Genomic DNA, 21,490 nt, shown 5'->3' on the forward strand with positions numbered 1-21,490 from the left:
CCGCTGAGCCCACCCCCCCTCCCCTTTGTTTTCCCCTCTTGCCCAGGAACCGAGCCTATGAGCTTGGCTCAGTTGTGGGCAGTGGGCCAGCCATGCTGGGTAGGCGTGACCGAGTTGAGCTCGATCATCATCGAAACCAGCTCGGTCCCCGCCTTCTACTAGTCAGACGCAACCAAGCTGAGCCCGGCTAGCATCGAACCCAACTCAGTTCACCCTTGGCATGAGCTTGGCTCAGTCTTCTTAAACCAAGCCCGGCTCGATCAAGGGGCAATATTGGGCAGCCTTTTACTTCGCTCAGTTGAGTTAAGTTTGGCTCAATCCATCTTTTTGGTATCAAGCCCCGCTCGGTCCAATCAACTCGAACTAGGTTTGGGTTCGACCCCTGCGACACAAACATTGCTTACTCGTTAAATTAAAATGGTTATATTGTTTCTTTCGCAACACAATAAAAAATCATTTAGTGCACCCCATCGACGCAACGAACGCGGCATGCACACCAAGGCACGAGCCCGACCATCTTCGAGGTAGGGAAAAGTTGGATACGAGGACAAATGATAGAATACGTCCAACTTATACATATATATACTTTTAAACTCAAGGACGCAATTTGGGTATTATTGTCCATTTAAAATTTATGTCATTTACCTTACCGTCGTGTTGTTACGTGCACAGGCTATTGCTTACGCAATTTATTTAGCCGATGTACGGTTTCATATATCGTACATCGCTTATGCAGTTTATTTAGCTCGATGTGTTGTTTCGCACATCGAGTTCGGTTTTATGTCATTTACTTTGCCATCGTGTTGTTACGTGCATAGGCAGTAGCGTACGAAATTTACTTAGTCGATGTACGGTTTCGTACATCGTGCACTGCTTATGTAATTTACTTAGCCGATATACAGTTTCGTATATCGTGTATTGCTTACGCAATTTACTTAGCCGATGTACAGTTTCGTACAGCATGCACAGCTTATGCAATTTATTTAGTCGATGTACGGTTTCGTACATCGTGCATCACTTACGCAGTTTATTTTGCTCGATGTGTGGTTCCGCACATCGAATTTGGCTTTATATCATTTGCATTGTCGTCGCGTTGTAATGTGCACAGGCTTATTGTAAAGCCCGTTAGAAAAAAAAAATCGAACACGTGTCGGACACGTGCTAAGCACGTGTTGCGGTTTGCCCGTCGTGTCGGATCCGAGCTGGACCAAAACCCGAGCTTGGCCCGGCTTCTCGAACGATCGAGAAGCCTGTGTATTTTAAAAGACACAGGCGCCTCGTGCGAGGGGCAAAAGCCCTTGCCCCTTCTCTCTCCTTCGCTCTGCCTCCTGTCTTCGGCCCTTACAGACGTCGGTGATCGGAGCCGCCGCCGACCTCGAAGTGCTGGTGACCCCCTTGTCCTCACCGCCTCACCCTCCGAGCGAGCGTCGGCGACCGAAGCCGTCGGCCATCACTTTCTCTGCCTTCTTCTGCAGTTGTCAGAGGCCTTCGAGCTCCGGCAACCCACTACCTCTTCCCGTCCGACCGTCGGCTATGTCAGATCCCTCAACGCCGGAGTCTCCTTCTCGTCGCCTTTCCCGACTCGCCGTCGTCGGCGAGCACTGCTGCTAGGCGACAACGCCACCACCATTGGCACTGCTTCCCGTTCCTTCTCCCCCTTCTTCTGCAAACATTGACGACTAGAGCTGCCGGTGACCTCTGAGCGTTGACAACCTTCAAGTTGTCGGCGACCCTCACCGGAGCTTCGGTGAACCACCTCTTCGTCTTCTCTCCTTCGTCAGCTTCCTTGCAGACGCTGGCAACCCACGGTCGGGCTCCCCCATCGGCAGCACCGTTCCCCTTTTTCCCGTTGAGTTTTCCCGGCGATCATCGTCGCCATCGACTGCGGCCTCCGGCGACGATGTTGTCGGCATCCTCTCCCCCGGCCTCCTTTTTCTGCTTCCGTCGGCGACCGACAACCACCTCTGTCTGGCAATGCCTCTGCCAGACCGCTTCTTTGATCAGCACCCCGGTGAGCTACCCTTGACATTGTCTCCTCTCGCGTCGGTAGCCTCGGCCGACACCCTCTGTCCCCGACCATCGCCACCCTTGTCGAGGCAACTCGGCCGACATCCGTTGTTGCTCTCCTCTGTGCTCGCGTTCCGACATCGCTCACCGGCGACATACCCCGTCGCCACGGTCTTCCCAGGTAAAACCCTCCCCTCTTCTTCTTCTCCTTTGTGAGGGGTTGACTGAGAGGGGGTTGTTGTCGGCATCCTCTCCCCCGGCCTCCTTTTTCTGCTTCCGTCGGCGACCGACAACCACCTCTGTCTGGCAATGCCTCTGCCAGACCGCTTCTTTGATCAGCACCCCGGTGAGCTACCCTTGACATTGTCTCCTCTCGCGTCGGTAGCCTCGGCCGACACCCTCTGTCCCCGACCATCGCCACCCTTGCCGAGGCAACTCGGCCAACATCCGTTGTTGCTCTCCTTTGTACTCGCGTTCCGACATCGCTCACCGGCGACATACCCCGTCGCCACGGTCTTCCCAGGTAAAACCCTCCCCTCTTCTGCTTCTCCTTTGTGAGGGGTTGACTGAGAGGGGGGTTGAGCCCCCTGTCATCGCCTCTTGTCGGCAAGGGGCTCCGCTTCCCCCTGCCCTTCTTGTTGTGCCGGCAGAGGGCTCCGCTCCCCCCTTGTCCTTGCTGGGTCGGCAGGGGGGCTCCGCTTCTCCCTGCCCTTCTTGTTGTGCAGGCAGGGGGCTTCGTCCCCCTGCCATTCGCTTTGTTGACAGGGGGGCTTCGTCCCCCTGCCATTCACTATGGCGGCAGGGGGCTCTGTCCCCCTGCCATTCCCTTTGTCGACAGGGGGCTCCATCCCCCTGTCATTCCCTTTGTCGGAAGGTGGCTCCGTTCCCCTGTCCTTGCTATGTCAGCTAGGGGTGGCAAAACCTGACAGGACCCGCCAACCCGCCTCTTAGGCGGGTTCAGGTTGGGCTTAAGCAAACCTGTTTAATAAACAGGTCGACCCGCCTAACCCGTTTATTAAACGGGTCGGGTTTGGGTTGAGGGTATGCCAACCCGGCTGACCCGTTTAATAAACGGGTTAGGTGGGCGGGTCAACCCGCCAACCCGATAACCCGACCTGTCGACCCGCCAACCCGACCCGCCAACCCGACCCGCCAACCCGCCCACCAACCCGACCCGCCAACCCGCCCGCTACCCGCCAACCCGTTTTTCCGACCCAACCCATTTATTAAACAGGTTGGCAGGTCATGTCGGGTTACGCGTTTATTAAATGGGTCGGGTTAGTGTTTGGCACAGCCGACCCGTTTAATAAACGGGTCAGGTTCGGGTTGAGGTATGCTGACACGCCAACCCGACCCGCCAACTCGATCCGATTGCCACCCCTAGTGTCAGCAGAGGGCTCTGCTCCCCTTGCCGCTCTTGTTGCGTCGACAGGGGGCTCAGTCCCCCTGCCATTTGCCTTGTCGACAAGGGGGCTCTGCTCCCCTTGTCCCTCTTGTTTTGCCGGCAGGGGGTTCCCCCCCTGTCGTTTGTCTTGTCAACAGGGGGTTCCTCTCCCCTTGTCCCTCTTGTGTTTTCTGGCAGGGGCGAAGCTCCCGCTGCTCTCCCATGTTTTGTCGGCAAGTGGCTTTGCCCCCTGCCTTGATCCTGTTGCCGGCAGGAGTAGAGCCCCCCTGCCTGTCTCGTTTCCAGCAGGGGTTGCACCCCCTGTCCTGTCTTGTTGTAGCAGGTTTGGCAGAGAGCCTCTGCTCCCTCCCCTGCCTTTTTCTGTTCTGCCAGGCAAGGAGCCCCTGCTCCCTGCCTGTGCTGCTTTTTGCCAAGCAGGGCTGAGGCCCCTACCTCTGGCACCCTTGGCGGCAGGATGCAGAGTTCTTGCCTTTGTCTCCTGCAGGCAGGAGGCCTTGCTGCCTCTGTTCTGCAGGGAGCTGAGCTCCCTGCCTACCCTCGTATTTGGGGTCTGGTACTACTGCAGGTCTTACCAGACCCGCTTCTCGTTTGTATTACGGCATATACTAATGTTCTAAGCATCGCAGATTGAACGGTGGATCCAGCTCGCCTTAGTTGCTCGAGCTCGTGCATACCTACGCCGCAGGCGTACGAGGACCTGCAACCCCTTAAAGTAGGGGATTCTTGCGTAAAAGGACAATGAACAGATAAATGCTAAATAAGGAAAGATAACTAAAAGAGGATGATGATATATGTATACGTATAAAATATATACGTAAGTCTTTTAATTCAAGGACGCAGTTTCGTGATGCTTGTCTTCTTTACTTTCTTGCACTTTCCTTTTCTGTTGTCGCCACGCTATATGTGTCCAGGCTTTTAATTCATGTCTTTACAGTTCATGTCATTTTAACTCAAGGACGTAGTTTCGCGATCCTTGTCCTCTTTACCTTTTTGTACTTTACTTTCCTGCCGCTTTGCGCCATGGCATTTACTTGTATATGTATGCCTTTTTACTCCAGGATGCAATCCTGGTCCTCCTTTACGTTCTCGCACTTTACTTTCTGCATTTACTTGTTGCCCCGCGCTTTATCCGCCATGGCCTTACTACTTACTTTTGCTCTTCGTACCTTACTTTCCTGTTGCTGTCGTGCTTGCTCTTGCACTTACTTTTTGTATGTGTTGCTCGTCCTTACTTTGTTGTCGCACTTCGTGCATATGCTTTGCTCGTGCATGTATTCTTATCTCTGTCGTACGCTCCTTTACTTGCTTACGCTTATCGATCTATCAAGGTACAACTCCATGCCCCGCGATCATCTTTTGCACTTGCGTAGTCAGCATAGAATCCCATACCCCGTGAGTTGCTTACGTAGTTGTCTGCTTGTGTGTTTCGAATGTCGAGGTATGATTTCATACCTCATGTATGGCTTGTGTGTTTTACGCTTAAGGTGCAGTTTCGCATATTGAGTCTTGCTCCTCGATTTGCCATTATATTATGATGTGCATGGGTTGGCCCCTTGTCAGCTTGCACTCCCTGAGTGTATAGTGTATACCATTTCGCTTATTTGTTTTAAAAGCCACGACACACACTTATGCACTTCGGTTCTCCAAAAATGATGGTCTTAGGTGCAAACCTATTTTCGAAGATGTATAGGTTTATAAAGCAAATTTTCGAAAGCTTTTTGCGAGATAGCGGTTGGATCTCCCAAATCGATGTATTTGAGAGAGGTGTGTTACAACTTCAGTTCGCCTATCCGATACAACTCAGATAACCTTGTTTAAGAGCCTGTGCACGAGTAGAGCGAGAATCATATCGAGGTACTTGCGCCATCGCAAGATCGGCGTTACATCACCTCTGATGCGAGACCTAGTTTCTAAGCTTTCTAGTCAAACCAAGATAGTTGGCGCACTTCCTTCTTTCGCGAGATTATTGTTGATGGATTTCTTATGAGGAATCCATGCTCCCCCTCTTGTAGTTGTACTCTTAGTCATGTACGGTATGTTTGGACTACGAGGAGCAGGACGAGAGGTCTATAGTAACCTTGAAACGTGTATTAACACTTTAAGCTAAATCTTGTTATGTTGATATTCGCCTAATAGGCAGAATGCTTGGGATTGTCTAAAGGACCCGAGCACGAGAAGTTGAAACTTGAATGAGTTCACTGTGGACTTCTGTAAAGCAGATGTGTTGGGGGATTTCCTGTGAGAGATCCTTACCCCTCTCATCGTGGTTGTACTTTAAAACAGATACGTTGCATACTGCGGTGAGTAGGATGAGAGGTGTGTGGTTGCCTCGAACGCACAGTGGCGCGTGTAATTCAAATAATGATAATTATGCGCCTTCACAGGCAAGATGCTCGATTGGGTCAAAAGACCAGAGCATGTAGAATGGGACGGCGGTTAAGAAACTTCCCGTCGTGCCCATTCAGGATGATTCATCAAGAGAGAGGATGGATGGTACAAAACTCCGATGTACAAGCCATTAATGTCTATTACGAGCAAAGGTCTAGCTTCCCCAGTCATCGGAGGTTAGGAGAAATGGGGCTACCATAATTATCCTAGGTGGTAGTCGTCTGGCACTTCTGCAGAAGTTAGATATATCCTTAGGCCCTATTTGCCTTTGGGGATTTACTCGCTTGGCCACTGGTCGTCCCCTTAGGAGCGGACTCAGTCAGTCATTCAGGGTATAATAAAATACATAACATAATAGACCCCCGAATCGATCTCGGTTGTTTCTACGTTTTTGCCTTGTGCGTACCCACAATGGCCAGCTCATAAAGAGAACAAGATACAACCTACGCACATGATTATGAAATATGCGGTGACATGGATTGCTTGCTTGCTTACTCGGTAGCTTAGTATGCTACTCGTTGAGCTATGCACGTATGTCAAAGTGTTACTCTAGTTGGTTAAACTGCCTACGCAGTTCTTTGCTTAGTAATAACTAGCTTCTCATACTAGTTAAATGTTTATTCGTTGGTGTGCGTCTCTTATGATTGATGTGATTGCATACAGCTCGTAATCTACAAACTGATGGCAACTAGGACTGATGTAGCCGTTTGTCTTATAAGATGCTTACATATTGTGATATAACTGCTACCGTATGATTGCTTATCCTGTGTAGCTTATGAATTGTTTGTGATGCAATAGCATGTGCCTTACGATTTATGTAGTTACTTGTCGATGAACTGAACCATCTAATGGTAATTGTATGTATTGCGAGCATTGTTATAAATGTTTGTCTTATTCAGTTGGAGTGTTGCTTGTTTAGCACTATGGTCCTTACTGCTCTTGTATTTACCTGTTTGGTTTACTAGAGTTTTGCTTACTCCACAACACGTTTGGTTAGATCTGCTAGTCTTACTTTTTCTTGCTTGATCTAGCGAATATCTTGCTTATTTCAGTCTTTGTTCTTTCTTGTCTTTAACACCCTTACTAGTCTTTGTTCTTTCTTGCCGTGTAGGCCAGAAGCATGTGTGTTTTAACTATTGTTGATTTTATTTACGCATTGCAAAATTTATTTTTGGAAATTATTGGTTTTCCAAATTTAATTACACTGTTAAAATTGTGAGGGCCAGGGCCCGTAATTGTTTTAGAATGATGATTTGCAAAACGGTTTTTGTAAAGAACTTGAAATTTATTTGAAATGGTAAAAGAGACCAAACAGTGTAATTAATTGTTTTCTTGATGTTTCTTCCACAGTGGGGGAATCTTGAATGACGGTCATGGGAGACCGTAAGGATACTAAAACTCCGTGTCAGAATGTGTCCCTAAACCCAATATACTGGTTCACCTTCTGGCCACTATTTTAGGAAGATTTCAGCCATTCTTCCTAGGGGGGGGTGTTGACTCAGCTGTAGTTTTGGCATACCAAGAAAGTGGTGTCAGTGGATATTGATTTCTTTGATGTCTCGACATTAGATATTGATTTTTAATTTTTCGATGGATGGTGTTGATTCCTAATATTGGTCGAGGAACAAGTGTGAAACTTAATAATAAAATACAAATTGTGTGTTAAGTTACAACTGGGAACCTAACTGGGAGCTCGGGAATTTATGCCCGTTTTGAGTATCTGCGGGTTTAAAGAAAAAGCGAAAATTAAACTTATGTGCATTTAATAGGGACATGCATGCAAAAACAACTATGATAAATAACTTAATAAGTTATTTAAGCATGTGCATTGAATCATGCATATTTTATTATTCAACATTAGTTTATGTATATTTGGTTATACATAATATTTGTTTTTGTATGAAATTTGGTTGAATGCTTGAATGGTAAAGTAGTTGTGGTAAGTTATTGATTGTGATATTCCTCTAAAATTAATGCATGAATTTATTTATGTTATTTTCTTTACTGTTTCGATTTTTAGAAGATTTCGTACAAAGGGCTTCAGTTCTTACCCATTTTCTTAAAATTGTTTTACAGGCACGAATGACAGGGTGGCTCGAGTTAATATAGTTGATTTTTATGTTCTAGATTATTTGACATTTTCATTAAATTAATAAAGTTTGATTTATTATTCATTTGATTCAATGCAGGGTGTGGTTTGTAGTTTGGTATATTAAATTTGTGATGTGCCCCAAATCCTAGGGTGAGTTTCTGAAATTGTTTTAAAAAAAAATCACTATTTTTATAAGGGTCAGTTGGGGTCGTTACATTCAGTCTAAAACTTAATGTTACCATCTTTCACCACACAAGAGATAAAGTCTTGAATGCACAGCCAGCCCCACATAATACCTTTCCGAACCCCGGAACCCGAACATGGAATAAGCATTCCCCACAAACTTTTATTGCAAAGGTACTCCGCTCTTGAAAATAAAGCCCACATTGAATCTTTGCAAAGACATCAATAGCTAAGTTAGCAAGGCAAGCTCTATTGATCTCTTCAACTCTACGAAACCCAACTCCTCCTTCGGACTTAGACTTACACAAAACATCCCAAACAACTAGATGAGGCCTTTTTCCTACAGCTCCATCTTTCCATAAAAAGTTTTGGAAAAGTGAATCCAACATGTGGATAATCTTCTTAGGAACTCTAAGAGAGAAAAGCCAAGCCAAAACACTGGAATGCTACACAAAGTCCTACCTGAATAAGATAATAACTTAAGTGTTCCAAGAATGAATTCTTTTTTGCACCTTCGAAACAATCTGTAAGTACATATCTGATTCCAACTTGCCAGAAAATAAAGGCATGCCAAGATATTTAATTGGCAATTTATCTACCTGCCAACCCAACACATTAGCAGCCTGTTGTACCATAGGTTGATCAACATTAAACGGAACTACAACAGAGTTCCTGTCATTGATTTTCATACCAGCTGAAGCCTCAAACTCCTTAAGAATTTTCTAAAAATAAGAGATACCTCAAGTGAGGCTTGGAAAATACCATATCATCAGCTAATAAGAGGTGAGAGATATAATGATCAAAGTGGGAAAAAGACATCGCTCCAAACTGGCTATCAGAAACATAGCTCCCAAATATGAGAGATATAATGATCAAATTTATGATGTTAAGGGAAGAGGAGGACCAGGAAGAAGTGGACAAGGAAGCCGTAGAATATTACCTACACCCAACATAGCTCCCAACTCACAGAGGTCAATTCCTACTTGTTTTTGTATAATAAAAAGGGGCACATCAAAGATAATTGTTGGTTTATTCTCCTAAATAAAGAAAAATCAACACAGACTGAAGCAAAGAGAAAAACTGATAGCTCAAAGGCCAGTGGAGAAATAAAAGAGTTACTATTGTCAGCCTTAGCAAGATTAAATCTGAAACAGAATGAGCAGGGTACTTTGTATGTGGATTCTAAAGCAACGACTAATGTTACTAGTGATGCTGGTAAGCTCTTAAACTTTGTTCCTTACATTGGTAGAAATAGTATAGTCACTGGGGATGGATCCCACCATTCTATCTCTCATATTGGAAATTTCGTTATACCTATGTCAAAGTCCTCTCTCAGTCTTTCAAAGGTTCTTTATGCTCCTAACATCAAGAAAAACATTGTCTCTATTTCTAAGCTTGTCGATGATATCAATGCTTCAGTTGAATTTACTCCCTCTTCTGTTCTTGTTAAGGATCTTTGCACGAGAGAAACATTCGGTAAAGAAAAATGACAAGGCAATATGTATGTTTTTCAAGAAGATCCCGCTACTTGTGTTCGCCCTGTTGATCTTAACTTGAAGTTCTCCTCATCGTCGTCTTCAGTGATTCCTTCATATGTTTTTAGTGTCTCTGAGTCCAATAAGTCAAATCTCTGGCATGGTCGTTTAGGTCATTGCAGTAATAGTTTCATTCAGAAGCTTGTCTCAAATAACCTCATTCCCAAGTCTAGTTTAGGAATGAATGCCAATGACAACAAATGTTCTAGTTGTCTCTTATGTAAGAGTCATGTTTTACCTTTTCATTCTATCAATAAAAGAGCTTCAAGACCTTTTGAGATTATATGTTCTGATGTTTGGGAGCCAGCCCCAGTTGCTTCTGTATCTGGAACTAGATATTACCTTATATTTGTTGACAGTTATTCTCGTTATACTTGGATTTTCTTTATGAAACACAAGTCTAAGACCTTCAAGTTCCAAAAATTTTACTCTTTTGTCAAGAATCAATTTTCTGAAAATATTCTTTGCTTCCAATGTGATGGAGGAGGTGAATTCTCTTCAAGGGACTTTATTAATTTTCTTCAAAGTAATGGAATAGGGAGAAGGGTGTCTTGCCCTCATACACCTCAGCAGAATGGAATTGCCGAAAGGAAGCATCATCATATTGTTGAGAGTGTAATGAGTATGATACATGATAGTAATCTTCTGATTACTCTATGGACAGAAACCTTTCATTCAACAGTCTATGTGATAAATCGATTGCCCATGGATATTTTGGAGAACAAGTCTCATTACTTTTCCCTATTTGAAGTTCATCCCAACTATCATGATCTGCGTGTGTTTGGTTGTATATGTTATGTTCATATTGACAGTTCAATGAGACATAGGTTTCAAGACAAGGCTTTGAAGTACAGGTTTGCGGGTTATGCATATAACTATAAAGGATACAGGTGCTATGATCCCATGAGCAAGCGCATCAAAATATCAAGAAACGTTATCTTCGAAAATTTGAATTTTGATCATCGTTGCATCAAATCTTCTGAATCAAATCCCAAAGTTGAGGTCTATTATCCTTGGTTGAATTTTGAACTTTTCTCCAATACTAACGATATTTGTTCTTCAGATTGTGATAAGAAGGATAAAGAAACTATGTCTACTGATAGGTTGATTGCACAGAAAAGCATAGAGTTATCTTTGGATTCAGAAAGGTATAAAGGTTTCGTTTATACCAGACGAGGAAGAGCGGTGCCCACTATTTTTAATCAGGAAACGGATACATCCCATGCATCTACTTCTACTTTAGATGTTAGAAGATCCACCCGCTCTTGTCACCCGATCGAAAGATGGGTCAGCTATGAGAATTTTTCACTAGACTTTCAACTTTTTCTAACTGTTTTGGGCAAGGAAGATGAGCCCACAACATTTTCTCAAGCAGCAAATTCTAAAAGATGGATTGAAGTAACGAATGAAGAAATTGAGGCTCTACATGAGTGTGGTACCTGGGATGTTGTTCTCAGACCACCTGACAAAAATGTAGTTGGGTTGAAATGGGTGTACAAAATAAAGTACAAACCAGATGGCACCATAGAACGCTACAAGGCAAGACTTGTGGCCAAAGGATTTACACAGGAGCAAAGACAGGATTATGATGAGACCTTTAGTCCAGTTGTGAAAATGAGAACAATCAGAGTCATACTATCTTTAGCTATTGAACATCAGTGGACAACCAGTCAACTTGATGTCAAAAATGCTTTTCTACATGGAAATTTGAAGGAGGAAGTATACATGGAACAACCCAATGGGCAATCCTACAAAATACGTTTGCAAATTAAAAAGGGCAATATATGGGTTGAAGCAGGCATCCCGTTCTTGGTTTTATAGTTTCTCTCTGAAAATACAAAAATATGGTTTTAGGTGATCTCTCCTTAACCATTCCTTGTTTATATTCAAGAACGAAGACACAATTACTCTCCTATTGATATACGTAAACGATATTTTCTTGGAATTGAAGTTGACAGTACTTCTGAAGGAATGACGCTTACCCAACATAAGTGCACTATTGATGTTCCCAACAAGGCAGGTACGAAGGATTGCAAACCTTGGGGAACTCCTAGTGTACTTCATCAGAAACTCAGTTCTCAAGATGGAGATTTGTATGAGGATCCTACAAAATATCATAGCATAATCCACATGTTACAATATCTCACTTTCACTCGACCTGATATCGTTTACTCAGTAAATCAAGTATCTCAGTTTATGCATGAGCCGCGTGAAGGGCATATCGAGGCGGTTAAGCGGATACTTCGGTACTTGAAAGGAACTGTTGGGGATGGCCTTTTATACAGAAAAAGGACAAATGGGCAAAATGCACATGAAATTATTGTCTATATTCATGTGGAAGACCCAGAATGATTTTCTTTGTTGGTTCATATCGTCGACCCCAATTGTTTTGGGATGAAGGCGTAGTTGTTGTTGTTGTTGTATTGATGCAGACTGGGCGAGAGATCCAAACGAATGCAGATCCGTATCAGGCCATTGTGTCTTTGTTGGGATGAATTTGGTATCCTGGAGCAGTAAAAAACAAAAGGTTGTTGCTAAATCAAGTACAGAAGCCGAATATAGGTCAATGGCAGCTGCTACTACTGAAGCTACATGGATTAGGCACTTACTGACAGAAGTGGGAGAATCAATCTCTCGATCCCTCCTTTTATGTGATAATCAAAGTGTCATAAATATGTCCTTCAATCCCATTTATCACAGTCGTGCCAAACACATCGAAATAGATCAACATTTCGTGAGACAAAAGGTAGAAGAGAAGGAGATTGAGCCTGAATTTGTACGAACCACCGATCAAGTGGCTGATATATTCACAAAATGATTGACTAAAGACAGGTTTTGGATGTTAAAAGGCAAGTTGTTCATGGTTCAAAACCATGCACAACTTGAGGGAGGGTGAAAAGACGTGTTTAGATCAGAGTTACCGAAAACATGCATGCATTAGGGGAAGCACGCTTCCCCGAGACGCGCTACGGAAGCGCGAAATGCGGCACTTCCAAAACGTGCGGGGAAGCGCATGCATAATATAGGATGTGTGTCCCCCTTTTAAGGGAAGCGCATCCCCCTTTAAAGGGAGATGCGTCCCCCTTTTAAGGGAAACGCGTACCTCTTTAAAGGGGGACGCATTTTTTAAAATGTCCAGTTTGCCCTTCTTAAAAAAGAATTTTAACACATGAAAAACAAAACATTTAAAGATTTTTTTTTAATAAGGGCAAAATGGACATTTTAAAAAAAATCTTGAAAATAAAAAAATGCAACTTAAGGTTTTTGTTTTTTTCACCCAACTCTCTCTCTCTCTCATTTTCGGCCACCGGCGACCTCTTCCGTTGACGTCCGACGACCAGCGACCTCCTCCACCGACGTCCGACGATGTCTCTATTCAGGTATGCTCTCTTCTCTCTATATTTCGATTCTCTCTCCTCTCATCCACTGACGTCTGAGTCGTGGACTGAGTCACCAACCGTAAGCAAGGAGCCCCCTTGCAGCCTGACGACACAGAGTGGGGTGGGTTTTGAATTTTGATCCATGGAGGGCTTTAGGCTCACCTCAGGCGTTGAGATTTTGGGTGATCGGCGTTCCAAATGTTTTGATTCGACTGATCTCGATTGAGACTCAACCGGTCTCGTTTGGGCTCATGACTTTGGGTGATCGGCGTTCCAACAGGGCATGTTTGGGCTCTATATCTCTGCTCATTTACCTGGGCAAGCATGCTCTCGTGAGACCGGTGGATGTTTGTATTGTGGCAAGATGGGTCATTACATCCGTGAATGCCGCAAAAAGGCGATCGATGATCTCAGGCGAAACAACGGAGCACCTCTGCTTCCTCGACCACCGCAACAACCACAACAGCCGCAATCCAGCAGCCAGAAGAAGACGCCTGGATGCCTCTACACCGCCACGGTCGAGCAGTTGACCAAGGGCGAGCTCGTGCAAGGTACCATTTTGGTCGCTAACCAAACAGCTTTTGTACTCTTTGACTGTGGTGTCACTCGTTCCTTTATTTTCGTAAAGTTTATTGAACACTTGCACTTACCTGTTAGTCCTTTGAACAATGTTCTCGACGTGTATAATCCAATTGGGAAGAACATAGTTTGTGCGACCTACGTACCAGTTTTGGACGTAGTCTTAGCCGATCGGCACTTGCTCGCTCGTGCTATCTTGCTTGAGATGACAGAGTTCGACGGCATCCTAGGCATGGATTGGTTGCATAAGTATCATGCTAAAATCTTTTGTCGGGATAGTAGAATTGTCTTGTCTCCACCAGGGATGCCTAAGGTGGAATTCAAGATCGTGAGACCGGTTTGAGCTAGCAAGATAATTTCTTCGCTAAAGACACAAAACTACCTAAGAAGGGGATGCACTGCATTTTTAGTCAGTGTCGTCTAGTCTGAGTCATCGCAAGTTTCGATCGGAGATTTGGAGGTTGTTCGTGATTTTCCAGACGTCTTCCCAGAGGAGCTGTCAGGACTTCCCCCGCCTCGTGAAGTGGAATTCAACATCGAGTTGTTACCGGGTACCGAGCCGATTTCTAAAGCTCCACACCGAATGACCCCAGCTGAGCTCGAGGAGCTCAAGAAGCAATTGCAGGAGTTGATGGATTTGGGTTTCATTCGCCCTAGTATCTCGCCCTGGGGAGCTCATGTCCTATTCGCTAAAAAGAAGGATGGATCGTTGCGATTGTGCATTGATTATCGAATGCTCAATCAGGCCACAATAAAGAATAAGTATATGTTGCCTCGCATCGAGGATCTATTCGATCAGCTAAGGAAGGCTAGGATATTCTCTAAAATCGACCTTAGATCTGGGTACCATCAACTCAGAATTAAGGGAGATGATATCTCCAAAACAGCTTTTCGAAGCAGGTATGGGCATTACGAGTTTACCGCCATGCCTTTCGGACTCACCAACGCTCCTGCAGCCTTCATGGACCTCATGAACCGTGTTCAAACCCTTTTTGAACACCTTCGTAATCGTGTTCATCGATGACATCCTGGTATACTCGGAGACCTGGGATCAACATTGTGAACACCTAATTATAATTTTGGAGACCCTGCGAAGGAGTGTTTGTTCGCTAAGTTCTCCAAGAGCGAGTTTTGGCTCAAGGAGGTTATGTTTTTGGGGCATGTCATATCCGAGAAAGGGGTATCCGTAGATCCTGCCAAGGTGGGGTCATACTAAGTTGGTAACAACCGAGGAATGTTCGTGACATCAGGAGTTTTCTTGAATTAACTGGATATTATCGAAGATTTATGCAGGACTTTTCCAAAATCTCTCTACCTATGACAAAACTGCTAAAGAATGGAGTATATGGTATAAGAATCGCCTCTGAGTCCCAAACGATCATTTTTTAAGAGACGAGGTTGTCGCAGAGGCTCACAAGTCCAGATACACGATCCACCCGGGAGGCACAAAAATGTTCAAAGACCTGCAGCGAGGTTATTGATGGAACGGAATAAAGCAAGATGTGGCCGAGTATATCGCCAAGTGTTTGACTTGTCAACAGATTAAGATCGAGCATCAACGACCTGGCAGAGTGATGCAGCGGATAGAAATCCCACAATGAAAATGGGAAGACATCACTATGGACTTTATCGTCGGTTTGCCGAGTACTCGGAGAAAGCATGGTGCAATTTGGGTGATCGTTGATCGACTCACCAAATCGGCACATTTTCTCTCTATCCGCCTCAGTCAGTCACTCGACAGTCTGACGGACCTCTACGTTCGGGAGATTGTAAGATTATATGGTGTTTCAGTGTCTATCATCTCTTATCACGACCCAAGGTTCACCTCAAGGTTTTGGGGGCAATTGCAGTTGGCCTTGGGTACAAAATTGAAGTTTAACACCGCTTTCCACCCTCAGACCGACGAGCAGTCTGAACGCACGATTCAGACTTTGGAAGACATGCTACGTGCATGCATGATGGATTGGAAGGGAGAATGGGATTCTCATACCAGTCTGGCCGAATTCGCGTACAACAACAGTTATCACGCTAGCATCGGGATGGCCCCTTACGAGGCCTTATACGGGAAGCCTTGTCGATCGCCTATCTACTGGGACGAGGTTGGCGAGCAAAGATGGGATTCTCCTGTAGTATTACAACACTACACTCAGCAAGTTCAGTTGATTCGGGAACGACTCCGTACTGCCCAGAGCCGACAGAAAAGTTATGCAGATCGGCATCGTCGAGAGCTCACCTTCTCGATGAGAGATATGGTTTTTTGTTAAAGTATGTCCCACAAAAAGCATTTTCCGATTCGGGAAAAAGGGAAAGCTAAGTCCCAGATTCGTCGGACCATTCGAGATCCTAGACCGAATTGGTGAAGCAGCTTACCGTGTGGCTTTACCTCCTCAATACGCTCAGATCCATAATGTCTTTCACGTATCCATGTTAAGGAAATATGTGCATGACCCATTACACATCATCCATTACGATGATGTGGACATTCAGAAGGATTTGACGTTCGAAGAAAGACCAATCGAGATCGTGGATCGTCGAGATCAAGTACTTAGGTCAAAGACGATACCTCTTGTCAAGGTGCATTACGCATTTTCCTGCTTTCTGTCTTTAAATTTGTCGGCGCGCTTTGCGCCCAGGCTTTTGTTTCTGCATTTGCTACTTTTTGTCTTTTAGCTTAAGGACGCGGTTTTGCGATCATTATCCTTTGCTTTCGCAATTATTGTTCACTGTCTACCGTCGCGCTTTGCGCCCAGGCTTTTGTTTCTGCATTTACTACTTTTTGTCTTTTAGCTCAAGGACACAGTTTTGCGATCCTAGTCATTTGCTTTCGCATTTTTTGTTCTCTGTCTGCCGTCGCGCTTTGCGCCCAGGCTTTTGCTTTCGCATTTCCACCTTTCTGTCTTTAAATTTGCCATCGCGCTTCGCGCCAAGCTCTTGAGTTTTTGCATTACTGTTGTTGTTTTCACCTTGCCATCGCACACACTATCCTGTAGCATTTCTTCGTACGGAGTTTCGTAGTTTCAAACTCAGGGAACGTGCGTAGGCTTGCACCTCTCTCGCGCCTGCGATCGAGGAATAGAAAGGTTTAAACTTTGAAACCTCGATGATGGAAGGGTCCTTTGTAAGAACCCTGATTCATCGATTGAATAGTTTTACAAATAACGTTGGAGGCTTTGGGTGTTGCACCATCACAACTGGTTTTCGCGAATCAAAACGTTCGGAAGTAGTTTTTCTACTTTGTTTAGTATTTTTGGCGCAGCTCGAGATTGCCCAAAATTTGAGACTCGAGCAAGCTTGTGAGCGTAATTTTCTCATGCGAAATCCGCGAAATCTGCACGAAGGAGACGTTCGCTAGAGGAAAACGGCAAGGCAATATGTATATCTTTCAAGAAGATCCTTCAGCACATATTCGCTCTGCAGACCCAAACTTGAAGCTCCAATCATCGTTGCCTTCTGAAAATCCTACCTGAGTTTTTAGTGTCTCTGAAGTCAATAAGCCAAACCTTTGGCATGGTCGTCTAGGTCACTGCAGTAGTAGTTTCATTGAAAAGCTTGTTTCAAATAACCTCATTCCCAAGTCAAGTTTAGGAATAAATGTCAATAACAACAAATGTTCTAGTTGTCTCTTATGTAAGAGTCATGTTTTACCTTTTCATTCTATCAATAAAAGAGCTTCAAGACCTTTTGAGACTATCTGTTCTGATGTTTGGGGGTCTGCTCCAGTTGCTTCCATATCTGGAACTAGATATTATCTTTTATTTGTTGACAGTTATTCTCGCTATTCTTGGATATTTTTCATGAAACACAAATCTGAGACTTTTAAGTTGTTCCGAAATTTCCATTCCTTTGTCAAGAACCAAATTTCTGAAAACATCCTAAGTTTCCAATGTGACGGAGGAGGTGAATTTTCTTCCATTGACTTTACTAACTTTCTTCAAAGTAATGGGATAAGGAAAAAGGTGTCTTGCCCACACACACCTCAGCAGAATGGGATTGCTGAAAGGAAGCATCGCCATATTGTTGAGAGCATGGTTGCCAATTGAGGAAGCGGGAGCGGGAAGCGAGGCACTTTCAAAATTTTAGGAAGCGGGGAAGCGTGGGACCACTTAGGACCGATTCGGGAAGCCTCTCGGAAGCGACCTAGGAAGCGTCTCGGAAGCGACCTAGGAAGCGTCTCGGAAGCGACCTAGGAAGCGTCTCGGAAGCGAGGGGGAAGCGGAAAAAATAAAAATTAAAAATTAAAAAATACAAAAAAATTGAAAAAACAGGGGAAGCGAGGGGGAAGCGTGATGGGAAGTGTGCTTCCCATTAAAAGGAAGTGTGTCCCCCATTAAAGGGAAACGCGACCCCCATTAAAGGGAAGCGCGCTTCCCAAAAAAGGGGGAAGCTTTCCCCCACGCTTCGGAAGTGCGACGTTTCGCGCTTCCGAAGCGCGCTTCCCCTTTTAGCTAGGCGCTTCCGGTAACCCTGGTTGAGAGTGCGATGAGCATGATGCATGACAGTAGTCTTCCGATCACTTTATGGACAGAGGCTTTTCATTCTGCAGTTCATGTGATAAATCGATTGCCCATGACTATTTTGGAAAACAAGTCTTCTTACTTGTCTCTTTTTTGTGTACATCCCAACTACTATGATTTGCATGTGTTTGGTTGTTTGTGCTATGTTCATATTGACAGTTCAATGAGACATAAGTTTCAGGACAAGGCCCTGAAGTGCAGGTTTGTGGGTTATGCTGATGACTATAAAGGGTACAGGTGCTATGATCCGGTGAGCAAGCGCATCAAAATATCAAGAAATGTCATCTTCGATGAATTAAATTTTGATTGTCGATATACTAGTTCTTCATAATCAAAACCTAAAGTTGAGGCTTATTATCCTTGGTTGAATTATGAACTTCTCTCAGGAGCTAGTGATGTTTGCTCAAACTGCACTCAAAAGGATAAGAAACCTATGTCTACTGATGAAATGATTGCCCATGAAAATACAGACCCAACTTTGAATCCAGAAAGGTATAAAGGCCTCGTCTACACTCGACGAGAAAGAGAGCCGCCCACCATAGTTAATTCGGATATGGACGCATCCTCTACATCCAACATCGTTGATACTAGAAGATCCACACGTTCTCGCCATCCAATTGAAAGGTGGGTCAGTTATGAAAATTTCTCATTAGATTTTCAACTCTTTCTAACAGCCTTGAATAAAGAAGATGAACCCACAACGTTCTCTCAAGCATCAAATTCCAGAAGATGGATTGAAGCAATGAATGAGGAGATGGAAGCTCTACATGAATGTGGTACGTGGGATGTCATATCAAGACCACCTGACAGAAACGTTGTTGGTTTGAAATGGGTGTACAAAATAAAGTATAAACCAGATGGGACTATAGAGCGATACAAGGCAAGACTTGTAGCCAAAGGCTTTACACAGGAGCAAGGACAAGATTATGATGAAACCTTTAGTCCAGTGGTGAGGATGGGGACAATCAGAGTCATACTTTCTTTAGCTATTGAACATCAATGGACTATTAGCCAACTTGATGTGAAGAATGCTTTTCTTCATGGAGATTTGAGAGAAGAAGTATACATGGAACAACCCACTGGTTACGCAGAAGGTAATCCTACAAAATATGTCTGTAGACTAAAAAGGGCGATATATGGATTGAAGCAGGCATCTCGATCTTGGTTCGACAGCTTTTCTCTTGAAATACAAAAATATGGTTTTAAGAAATCTCTTCTTGACCACTCCTTATTTATATTTAAGAACCAAGACACAATTACTCTGTTGTTGATATATGTAGATGATATCATCATCACTGGTAATTCCAATGAGCACATTGAAGAAGTCAAACATCTCTTGAATAAGAGGTTCAAAATGAAGGACCTTGGCAAACTACGATACTTTCTTGGAGTTGAAGTCGACAGTACTTCTGAATAGATGACTCTCACTCAACATAAGTATACCATTGATGTTCTCAATAAAGCGGGTATGAAAGACTGCAAGCCCTTGAGCACTCCTAGCGTTCTTCATCAAAAGCTTAGCTCTCAAGATGGAGATCCATTTGATAATCCCACACAGTACCGTAGCATAGTGGGTATGTTACAATACCTCACTTTTACTCGCCCTGATATAGTCTACTCGGTGAATCAAGTTTCTCAGTTTATGCATGCACCATGTAAAGGGCATATGGAAGCAGTTAAACGGATACTTCGATATCTGAAGGGAACGGTTGGGGATGGCCTCATATATAAGCGAAAGATAAATGGGCAAAATGCACATGAAATCACTGTTTATTCTGATGCGGACTGGGCAGGAGACCCAGATGAACGCAGATCAATATCCGGCTATTGTGTGTTTGTTGGGATGAATTTGGTTTCTTGGAGTAGTGAGAAACAAAAGGCTATTGCCAGATCCAGTACAAAGGCTGAATACAGGTCAATGGCAGCCGCCACTGCTGAGGCTACTTGGATTAGACACCTACTGACAGAAGTAGGAGAATCGATCTCTCGATCACTTCTTTTGTGTGACAACCAGAGTGCCATTAGTATGCCCTTTAATCCAATCCATCACAGTCGTGCCAAACATATTGAAATAGATCAGCATTTTGTGAGACAAAAGGTAGAAGAGAAAGAGATTGAGCCTGAATTTGTACGAACTATAGATCAAGTGGCGGATATATTTACAATAGGATTGACAAAAGACAGATTTTGGATGTTAAAAGGCAAGTTGTTCATGGTTCAAGATCATGCACAACTTGAGGGAGGGTGAAAAGAAGTGTTTTCCCTTGTTATGGGTCATGGATCTGGAGATCCAGACCCGTGACATTAACTTCTCATTAATGGCATTGTGTAATATAAGTTATTGTAATAAGGGTACTTTAGTACCCTAATTTTTGTAACAGCATGTTAATATAAGTGAGTTTACACAGCAGCCGACCCTAAGATAATAGGGTATCGGTTTTTTTCCCAGCTTCTCTCTCCCTTTCTCTATCTCTCTTTGTTTCTCAGCTCTCACGCGTGGAACGACCTGGAGATTGAAAATCTAACACTTCTTTGCTTAACATATATTTTTTCTTATTTTTTCCAACTTTTTCTCATTTTTCATTTTCCATGATTTTCTTGATATTTATAGAAAAACCTATATCCCAATAATTTTCCATGTCAAGATATAGTTGAGGCCAATATTTGTGATTATTCATTGGAGAAAATCTCAATAAATAGTTGGTCATTCAAAAAATGGAAAAAACTAACAATGACTAAAAAATTAAAAGAAAAAAAACTAATCTAACCTAAAGTATACATGATGTACTTAACCTAAATCCTAAAAGGTACGCATAGAATATACCCAAACTAAAGATTAAATACAGAAAAATATACCTTTCATGTACCTTGAATACAAGGATAAATAAAATAAAAAGAAATCCTACAAATACACCTTAGCACAACCTAACATGCATGTTAAGATATAAGACTGTCTAAACTTTTTTTTCCTTCGAGACATTGTAACTTACGTGTGAGGCCCCAATTCCTTCACATCATGCTCTACAATGAAATCATATCGTCCACCAGACCTTATTGACTCTACAGGTGATCTTGCAGTGTCTAAGAGCAATACTCGCTGCCTTTCTGTTTGTATTTCTGCCTGCAAAGAGAGGAACAATTTGAATTATCTTCATTGCAGAAAGCAACTATATGTTCCACTCGTGATGGCAAGGCACAAACAAGACAAGACTCTACACCCACCCAACTAAATGAGCTTGATTAGGGATATGAATTTTATGCAAAGATTAGCAGCATGCTACTATCAGCATCAAGAAAGAAGAAAACTGAAAGCACCTAGCATAAATTAGGCAAAGGATACGTCTTCTGTCTAAATACCATAAAGTGGACATGATTATGTACTGGAATAACACTGTTACAAGTAAAAC

The 21,490-nt window shown here is 43.7% G+C and overlaps 1 protein-coding gene across 4 annotated transcripts in view; it reads right to left on the minus strand.

The window, feature by feature from the left end:
• The window catches only part of LOC149822215 (trafficking protein particle complex subunit-like protein), a 183,416-nt gene that overhangs the window by 139,785 nt on the left and 22,141 nt on the right, over positions 1–21,490 (minus strand). For all 4 annotated transcript variants that reach the window (XM_089980716.1, XM_089980714.1, XM_089980713.1 and 1 more), the window contains exon 3: positions 21,074–21,204. In XM_089980716.1, coding sequence (XP_089836842.1) covers positions 21,074–21,204 — 131 coding nt within the window. The remainder of the gene's footprint in view (positions 1–21,073; positions 21,205–21,490) is intronic.

Source organism: Nuphar pumila, chromosome 11 (genome assembly GCF_984573655.1).
Source record: "Nuphar pumila chromosome 11, dmNupPumi1.hap1.1, whole genome shotgun sequence".
NCBI classification, from domain to species: Eukaryota; Viridiplantae; Streptophyta; class Magnoliopsida; order Nymphaeales; family Nymphaeaceae; genus Nuphar; species Nuphar pumila.